This window comes from Dipteris shenzhenensis, chromosome 11, assembly GCF_047967505.1.
Source record: "Dipteris shenzhenensis isolate YYH24624 ecotype China chromosome 11, Dip_SZ_1.0, whole genome shotgun sequence".
Classification (NCBI taxonomy): domain Eukaryota; kingdom Viridiplantae; phylum Streptophyta; class Polypodiopsida; order Gleicheniales; family Dipteridaceae; genus Dipteris; species Dipteris shenzhenensis.
Window position 1 is genome coordinate 21,863,580 of NC_141606.1, and position 10,385 is coordinate 21,873,964.

The window sequence follows — 10,385 nt, forward strand, 5'->3', positions numbered from 1 at the left end:
ACCATGAAGTCACCCCTATGACCTAAGCATCTGCAATGGGGGCCCAAGAAACAAGTTCCTTCCATAGAAGGACGTGGTCCCCTCAATTGTTAGGGGCATGAAGGTTGAGAAAACCAACCTTATGTCCCCCAATCAAAAGAATGATCCACTGAGCTCTAGAGGGGATAATGATACCGTGTCCAACTACTAGGAGAAAGGAATCTGAATCTGAAATGAATGTCCCCCGCCCTAGTACGCAAGGCATGTGACCAAAACGTGACGTGAAAGCAATTTATCTGACTTGGAACAATCTCTGGCATCTAGCTTGTGCTCGTGAATGAAACGAATGACAACGGAGCCCCCTGTAACACCTGGGTGGAGCTAAGTACAGATAAGTTTCCTATGGCGGCAACGATGAGTTATACCACTGAGGCTCCGTATGTTCCAACTTACAAGCCTCATCGGCGGGAGGAAGTAGCACAGAACACCTTACCCGACCTAGTAGCAGAAACAAATCCCTCAATGGGGAAAGACGTCCTGCTCAAGGAGCCAGGGAGAGAAGCAAGCGGAGGAAAATCCATGGGTGAAAGAACCCGTCCACCTGAGGAGGTATTTAACCTGGGATCAAAAGGAATGCCAACCACTGCCTCACCGAAGCTGGAAGGCACGAAATCGAAATCCTCATCCGGAAAGTTCGCTAGATCTATCCTGAAGTTCAAGCCTGGCATCGAGGTTGCCTACAGTCAAAACTGGAGAGACTGTGGCTACAACCCCCTTCCCTCTGTCCAGGAGGGAAGATATGGACGAAGGATGAGCCTGCTCGTAGGAACCCTGACCACGAAGATTTGTAATAGGCTCAGGCGAGGGGACTGCAATCAGGGCAGCATCTAGAGCAAAATACTGAGGTAAGCAGAGGGTAACCTCAGGTATCACTGGGAGGGCAGCTAAAGTTTGGGCAGCTTCTTGAGCAATAGCCTCTCGAACTGTAGAAGTGTAGGCCATCTTCTTCCAGTTCTAGTGATGCCCTATGGGCCCTGGTATGTGCCTTGTAGGCATAGTTATAGGCACTTAGTGTATTAGTGCCTTTTATGCCACATAGGACATTTAGTCCAATGCGACACCTAGGACACTTAGTCCTAGGGTCTACCTTCAAGTACTATGTACTCTTCATTCCATCTAATCTAGTTGACGTGACAGCTTATCTTCCTCGACTCCTGTACTTGTTCTTTTGCACACTGCCCCTTCAGTGGTATCAGAGCCCAGCAGGTTGGACCTGCTTCCTGTCCGCGGACCTTCATTGCTCCCTGCGCCCCCTTCTGTACAGTCCGTATGACTGTACGGACGTTCGTACAGATACGTACGGATCCCGCGTCAGATCCCATACGTCTTTTACCAGCTGCCCGTTTTATCCGTATGTACCTACGTAGTACTTGCTCCATACGGTGTACTTGCGTCGTGCATTGTACTTGTTCTGTACAAGTGTGTTTGCAAAGTACTTGGTCCGTGCAATCGTTACTGCATTGTACCTGCGTCGTACGTGCGTTGTACAACAGTACTTGCACATCAGTTGTTCCGTACAAGATACCCGCTCCTACAGTGGTATTCCATACAGGTATACGTGCAGTGCTGATCGTATAGCTCGTACCTGCTCCAGGTGTTCCGTATAGTTTCGCACGTGCAAAACTGTCTTCAGGTTCTGTACTTGTTTTGGCATTGGCTGTGAACCAGGTACTTGGTTCTTGCTTGCTACACCTTTTCTGGGTCTCACTGCAGTCATCTACAGATATTTGCAGTCCTGGGGCTTTTGCAGGACATTGGCAAATTTGGGGCTTTCAGTTCTTTTCACCTCCTTGGGTTGCAATTTCTTGCAAGAAGATTGGAGTTTTGGGATTTGGTCTGCAATTCCTTGTTTAGATTGCAGGACATTGGGTCAAATTGCAGGACATTGAGTCACATTTGCTAGACATTGGGTCAGATTGCAATACATTGGGTCACATTTGTAAAATCTCAGCAAAATTTGGGGTTTTTCTGTATTTGCTCTCTTTTTGGCCTATATGCCCTCATTAAATTTGGGGATTTTGCCAGATTTGCTGTTTTTTGCAGTGAACATTGCGTGACACAGTCACATTTGGGTCAAATTTGCATTTGCCCCTTGATTTGGGCTGGGAATTTGCAGAACATTTACTCGCAGACATTTGCTGTCATTTTTGGACAGCCAGAACTTTGCAGTGATAGCGTTGAGGCTTTTGTGTTTACAGGTCTCTTCTTTTCAGGGTATGCCATTTGCAATGGCTGGCAACAATCATGATCTATTTGGCATTCTTCGTGAAGATGATAAGTTGGATGGCACCAACTATCCGATGTGGTCTTATCTCATGAAACACATTCTTGTTGCACGGCATTTTTGGAATATTGTTTCTAGGATTGATCTAAGGCCAGCCAATGCTACAGTGGCTGGTCCTCTGCAGAGGGTACTCGTCCTGATGCCTTATCCTCTAGCACCCTTGCTGCTGCTTCTCCAACTCAGGAACAATCAAGATGGGATGCAAGAGATGCAAATGCACATTCCTATATTGCTTTATCATGCAAGAGAATCATTATTCCACACATCCGGTCTTGCAGGACAGCAAAGGATGCTTGGGACAAATTGGCTTCTCTTTATCAGATTTGCAATGAGGCACGTGTTGCATATTTAAGAAGGCAATTGCAGGAAGTCAGTATGAATGAAGGTGACTCTATGGATGCATACCTGACAAAGGTCAAGGACCTCATGGAACAATTTGCCAATATTGATGAGGTGGTGCCAAATTCTCAGCTTGTCAGTACCACATTAAATGGACTGCCAGATACATACCAAGGGTTTGCTACAACCCTTCGATTAGTGGCCATGGGTAATCCAGACCACTACTCTTTTGATCAGCTAGTCACTTTGCTTTTGCAGGAAGAGCAAAGTCGAGCTAATAGACAAGCTATTATTCCTGATCATGCATTTGCTTCACAGCAGACAGGAAGAGGTGAGGCTTCCAAGCCTGTGGGCAAGCCTAAATATGGGGCTAACAGTGGCAATTCCTCCAATGCATCTAAAAATACAGCAGATAAGTCAAAGAAGAAAAGATGCAACTATTGTCGCAAGCCTGGGCATGAAATTTCAGAATGCAAGAAACGCATTGCTTCGGAGAAAAAGAAAGCAGGATTGACAGTTAATGCCTCACATGCAATTGAATCCCATGAGCCAGCAGATGCCTCACATGCACATGCTCTCCAGGATGATTAGGCATGGGTTGTCCATTGCTCCTTTGATCCCTTGCAAGTTGATGCATTGTTTACTGATAATGATGCTCAGTCTTGGTATTTTGATAGTGGTGCTTCCAAGCACGTCACATCGTGCAGACAGTTGTTTCATTCCTTAGCTAATGCACCTCGTGGGGGAACTGTCACATGTGCTAACAATACTCACAAAGGAAATTGCAGCTAGTGCACAGTGATGTCTGTGGCCCAATGAGGACAAATGCGATTGGGGGGTACAAATATTTCATGACTCTCATTGATGACTTCACAAGATATTGCTGGGTATATGCTTTAAAAGCCAAATCTGAAGTGTTCTCATGCTTTCAGAGGTGACTGAATATGGTTGAGAATGAATCAGGATGCAAGCTTGTCACTTTCAACACAAATAGGGGGGAGAGTATATGTCAAAAGGAGTTTGATGTTTTTGTCTTCACGGGGCATTGTTCACTCATGCACTACTTCTTACACTCCTTAGCATAATCATGTTCCTGAAAGGAAGAACATGTCCACTATGGAGATGGCCAGATGCATGCTTAAGGCCAAGTCCTTGCCCAATAAATTTTGGCTTGATGCAGTGATTGTGCCAACTATGTGCTGAATAGATCACCTACAAGGGCATTGAAGACTGTTACACCTTATGAAGCATGGAAAGGCAAGAAGCCTTTACTTTCACACATGAGAGTTTTTGGGTCTCTTGCATATGTTCATGTACCATCTCAGCTGAGACATAAGCTTGATGACAAGGCAATCAAATGCATATTTATTGGCTACAGCCAGGAGAGCAGAGGGTATAGGTTATACCAACCAAATACTGGGAAGATTATTGTCAGTAGAGATGTAATCTTTGCTGAACATTCGGCTTCTCCTCTTGTGGATTGCAAAGCTAAGCCAGAAGTTGACATGTTTGATGCCTTTGACTCTTGGTTACCTCTTCCTTCCTCAGAGGGGGACTTTGACCAGCAACATGAGCCTCTTGCAGGCCCTCCAACAAGCAATGATTAGCCTCTATCCCATGCTGATCTGCAGGTTTCTCTTCCAGCACACATGGGATTTAGTGGATCTTCCTCCCGGCAAGCATGCCATTGGTACCCGGTGGGTCTACAAATTAAAAAGGAAATCTGATGGCAATATAGATCGACACAAAGCCCGTCTTGTTGCAAAAGGGTATGCCCAACAATGAAGGCATTGACTTTGAGGAGACCTTTGCTCCCACATCCAAGATTACTACTATTAGATGTGTCATTGCCATTGCAGCCCATCACCATTGGCAAGTGCACCAGCTTGACATCAAGACTGCTTTTCTTCATGGGGATCTGCAAGAAGAAGTTTATGTGACACAACCTCTTGGCTTTGAGGTTGTTAATTCTGAAAACAAGGTATGCCAGCTTAGAAAATCCCTTTATGGTTTGAAGCAGGCACCTAGGGCATGGTATGCCAAAATTCATGCACACTTACTATCCTTTGGTTTTCAGAATAGTCCCACAAAGCCCACTCTTTATGTCCGTGGGAGTGGATCTGATTTTTTAGTGCTGATTTTATATGTGGATGATATGCTAATCACAGGTTCTACTGGGTCAAAGCCTAGTGTGAAGGGTGCCAACAAAATCCTCCTGTGGCCCAGTTGCATAGGGCCGGCTTTGAGCAAGATGCTCACAGCCTTTGCAATATCGAAAACTACCTGGGAAAAACCTCGTCCCAACAAGCGAACCTCTTTAAGTTGAGGGGCTAGGCTGGTGGGTAAAGCTGCAAGCATCCAATCTCTGGCCTGTGGGATGAGATTCATAGATGCGTGCAAAGAGTGTGGTAGAGCTCTCAGAGCTCTCAAGCTCTACGTCTTTCTTGAGCTACTGCAACTCGTCTTTCGAAAAAGTGATGGTTCTCACAGCCGGTGGAAGCGGTCGAGGATTTTGGCTGACTGAGAGTCCATTCGTCAATCGAGGATGGAATTGGCCAATTCAAACACTATGAAGCTCCGTCCAACAAATTCCTGCTGTGGGAAGGCTAATGGAGAAGGGTGAGCTAATGGACAAGGGTAAGCTGAATCCCCCCCCCCTTTTTTTGGAGGGAGCTAAGAAATGTGGGGGGGGAGTAGGTAGTGAGGAGAGGTGGAGACGGGAAGGAGGAGGGGCAGATGAAGGAGGCAGGGGGGAGGCAGCCTGCCGAAGGGGGAGGGGGGACGGGGGGGAGGAGTTTGGGGGGGGGGGGGGGGATGGGGGGCAAGAGAGCCCGCGGGGGGAAGCAGCCCGTGATGGGGGGGGTGGGAGAGAGAGCCCGAGGGAGTGAGGAAGGGCAGCCAGGGAGTAAGAGGCAAGGCGGGGCAGGGAGAAGGGAGGGGAGGGGCTGAGAGGGGAGCTAGGGGGGGGAAGCAGGGGGAGAGGCGGGGAGGAGCAGCAGCTGATAGATTTGCAATGAAGAGCTACATGGTTGGGAATTCTGTGAACCATCAACCCATCAGCTTTTCCATGATCTTTCATGGGTACCAAATGCATAAAATTTCAGTCCAAACGGTCTTCAAAATAGGAGAGATGTTTCTGCTATGTTGTACTATAGTTGTGAATGAATGAAAGTGCTCAAAATTGTAAAAAAGCATTTGAAGGGGCAATAGAAACTTATGATATTCCACAAGCATATAGATTCTACAATGTCAATCTCGTAAGTAATGGCATCTTGTGGAGTAAAAACGTGACTAGTGCATCGGTTTGGGTCATTCATGGAGAGACAAGTACGGGTTTCAAACCATACATAAGGAAGGGGATCCTTTCTACTGGAAATGCGAAAACATGGAATTTCATACTGTGTGTGGTTTGCCTCTATAGTGGCTTTTAAAGCTATTTTTATTGTTATCTCACCTTAATTTTGTTGTGTGCTTCAGTAACTGTTCATCAATGAGTCACAGAAAATGGGTGAAGCAGACATGCTGAGCTCACTACATCTATGTTTTAATGTAGGAGGAAGAAATCTGCATGCCTTCAAGGAAATCCAGGAACAAAGCGTTGAGCATGCTGCCATTGCCGGGATAGCGTACGGAGGTTATGCACGGAAGGTAGGGTGAATTCATACTCATGGTGCAAAGTTTGTGCTTCACATTTATGGCCTTCTCTCTATCATTAATGATGCTGCTTGAAGGGCACAGAATTATGTGGAAAGGGGTTTGACTACCATCTTTTTGTCTTCGTGTTTTGTTCCTTTTGGAAGGGAAGGTTAGTGTTTGGACGTTCACGTTGCAATGCCCCTGTGATTGATGCATTGATGATTTGCAGATTGTGTCCCAAGTTCTCAAAAAAATGGACCCAAAGGAGAACCTTAAGCTGGAATTCCACCCGTTGCTATTGTTAGAGGCTTTGGAGAAAGCCATGACTTTGGTGGGCCCTTCTAAAGGTCTCTTGTAAATGAGTACAAAATGGAATCATTGCTCTCTGTTTTATAACAGCTCTCTCTCTCCCCCTCCCCCCCCCAAAAAAACACACACACACACACACACACTTACTTTTTTTTTTGGGGGGTGGAAATTTGGATGCTTTATATTACAGAATCACTAAGGCATTTGACACGGTCGAATGGGATTTTATTTTTTGCACACACACACTCACACGCGTACACACATTTTTTAGTGAAAGCCATGTTTCTTTATATCACAAAAAGACTGTCCCCAAAGCGGAGATCAGCCAATACAAAATCAGAAAATCTCAGTATAAGACGAGTAGACAGCAAGTCTATGCGGTGAACGGACAAGCAATCATAGAATGGTTGCTTGAGTGACATCCGAAAAAGGAAGAGAACACACACACACACACACACACACACACAAGTTGGAGCATGCATAGTTGGTACCGATAGAGCCTTGCTGAAAGATGTTTTTCTGGTCTAGAGGTTTTTTGTAGACCTTTCTGAGGGTAAAACAATGCTTTTTACCCCCCTCTCTCTCTCTCTCTCTCTCTCTCTCTCTCTCTCTCTCTCTCTCTCTCTTTCCGCAAGGCATTCGACACCGTTCCCCGCGCCCGACTCATCAGATGCCTGCAGGAGTTAGGCTACGACTCGGTGATTATCTGGGCAGTAGTAGCTCTCTATGAGCGGGTGACGGGGCAGGTCAGGATTGGCACCAGCTGGACCCCAGAGATCACGAGCACTATCGGAGTCAAACAAGGATGTCCCTTGTCACCGACTCTATTTGGCCTCTACATCGACGAGCTCGAGACCACCATCAAGACACTCAGAGGTGCAGGCTGCTCTCTTGTGGAGGCTATCATCCAGATTCTCCTATACGCAGACGATGTAGTACTACTATCCTCTTCTGCTACTGGTCTTCAGCGACACCTGGATGGACTTCAGGTCTTCTGTGATACACATGACTTGAAGGTCAACCTTGGGAAAACCAAGGTGATGATCTTCAACACTTCCAGACCCGCTATGCACCGAGAGCAGTTCCTCTTCGTCAGCGACCCTGTTGAGATAGTTGACTCTTACACATACTTGGGCGTTGTCTTCTCAGGCCCGATCTTCACGATGCGCCCGGCCATACAGGCCAGGATCAACCGGGGATACGCCGCTCTTGCCAAGTTGGAGCGACAGTGCTACCACTCCCACTTCCAGGGCCCGCGGACCAAGTCTCTCCTTTTTTATTCTTTGGTCCGCCCAGCAGGCATGTACGGTAGTCCTTGGTGGGGAGTCGACCTTTTAGAACACAGAGTGGGCTCGAGTCGAGCGCCTACAGATACTGATGTTTGCTCGGATGATCCGCAGCAAACCATTGGTACCACACCAGATCATTCTAGCAGAGTTCGGCGCCTCACCCCTACAGCTTGATGCGGATTTTCAGGCTATCATCTATCTCCACAGAGCCAGGGATTTCAGCTCCTCCGTCGACGGTCGCCTCCGCCTACCTTGGCTACCCCTATCCTCCTCTATGGCCTTATTCGTTGATGGGGACCAGCGATGCTGGTATAGTCGTCTTTCCAGTTGGTTCACCCGACTGGGCCTCGACTTAGACCGGTTGCCTCCTTTTCAGTACAGCCTCGACGCTCCACCATCTCCCCTCTCCCCCACTGACCAGGAGGTCAACCGACTCATTCGAGCGGATCTGCTCCAGCTCCACACCTGGCGGACCTGGTTTCTTCACTCCGAGCTTCCTGTGAAGCTCGACTTCTACCGCCGACACTGCCTCCAGATCTCACAGAAGGGCTTCATCACACCTGCGGGTTACACACAGCTTCATCTACCACATGCGCTCCGGATCTCCCTCGGTCAGTTTAGGGTCTCGTCACACCGATTACGGATCGAGAGCGGACGCGCAGAGGGTATTCCACGAGAGGACCGCCTTTGTCCACTTTGCGACTTGCAGGAGATCGAGTCGGAGGAGCACTTTGCTTTCAGATGTCCTATCTATTATGCCATTTGAGGCCGGTACCACTGCCTCTTCCGCGACGGATTCGGCTCCCTCCCACACATGCTGCAGTTCCCGGATCAGCGATGCCTAGCCGCTTTCTTACATGAGATGACTCGCCACCGAGATACCTCTCTCCAAGCACGGCGACACGAGCAGCACACACAACGTGAGGACACCCAGCGGCCTATCACTGATTTCTTCCAATCACAGAACACCTCTCCTCAGTCTAGCCGACGACGCAGACGTGAGCGAGAGCCAGAGCCACGGCAGCTACGCCAGCGGACAGACTCACACATTCGGGTCCATGACATCTCGTCTCTGCTCTCTGCTTGGCCCACCGGGGTTACCGTTGCCCTCATCCACAGGGCCACCCGTCGCCCCCGACGACCGAGCTCGACTAGGCCACATGACGTCAGAGGCCAATCATCTATCGCAGGGTTTTTTTCGACCTCCCATTTGACGGCCCCTCTATGATTGGTCTCTGAGGATCACCACCTGCACATATATACTGTATCTCCTCCCTCTGCCCCATTTTTTGTGCCCCCCCCTTCTTTTTTGTATCATCTGGAGGTAGACACATATTTTTTGTATCAGGACTAAACACACCGTCCTTCATAACCTCTTTTTTGTAGAAACGGTTGGCTGGCCCGTTTTGAGACCGCCACCGTTATGCTCATTGTATCAGTTATCTTTAGTCTCATAGACCTTCACGGTCTCCCGAAGACTTTAATAAACTTTCTTTCTTTCTTTCTCTCTCTCTCTCATGTTTCTCGTATAATATAAAATTCTTTTCTTAGTAATTAAAATTTATCTTTTGTGATCGCCTTTTATATATATGCAAGAAAATATACATCTTGCTCTCATTAAACCTATAATTTCCACTGTTTAGATGCACTGCTACAAAATCAATGTGCATTGCTCTCTTTCACACATAGACACATGCCATGCCCCCATGTACAAACAAGTGCATGAAATGAATACATTTCAAGATGAATCATCGATATTAACCTAAACACTCAAGCAAAAAGAACACACTCAAGAGACAAAGGAAGTGCAATCTTAATGCCTTGAGAGTCTAGTGAAAATGTCGTTTGCAGGTGGGATTTGGAGCAAATGATAAAACAAACAATGACCTCATGTGTTGGGAGAGGCCAGAAGGCATGGACTACGATTGCTTTGTGTATAGTCGTGATAGGTTGCATTTGCTTCTATAGTTTTCAAAGACAATCAGGCCTACTCAACTCTACTGCATGGTGCCCAAGTGGCCTTAACCTTTGCAAGAGGGTCCCATTGTAGATTGAGTGAAACTATACCTAGTGTCGCTAGCTTCTACAACTCAGAGATAGTATGATGAATACATCTTATTGGGTCTTTATTGCCTATGTCTTCGTATATGTGTGTTATGGTAGCATCCATTATCTCAGCAAAATTAAATTAGCACTGGAGTAGAACCTCGATAGTTGCATTTGTGATATCCTCTTTGGTCAGTAATGAGCTATTGCTCTTTCGGTTTTTGTCAAATGATCAAGCAATATTGTAATCCATGTATTCCAGTGTGACGTCCTCGTTGGATTTTTGGGTATTGTGAAAGGAGAAGTTATATCAAATTTTAATCCCCAAGTTTGATTCAATCTCCATGATTATTATGAATGGTAATTGCCACCTCCATGCAATTTGCATGCAACCAATTTTCTTCATCTTCTTTTGTTGTTTGTTTGTTTTCTTGCAAAAAACT

At 46.8% G+C, this 10,385-nt stretch overlaps 1 protein-coding gene across 1 annotated transcript in view; it reads left to right on the forward strand.

The window, feature by feature from the left end:
• Positions 1-7,050, forward strand: part of LOC147896766 (uncharacterized) — an 88,672-nt gene extending 81,622 nt beyond the window's left edge. Inside the window, exons 12-13 of the mRNA XM_087381515.1 lie at positions 6,216-6,310; positions 6,528-7,050. Coding sequence (XP_087237641.1) covers positions 6,216-6,310; positions 6,528-6,656 — 224 coding nt within the window. The 3' untranslated portion in view covers positions 6,657-7,050. The remainder of the gene's footprint in view (positions 1-6,215; positions 6,311-6,527) is intronic.
• Positions 7,051-10,385: the final 3,335 nt, after the last annotated feature.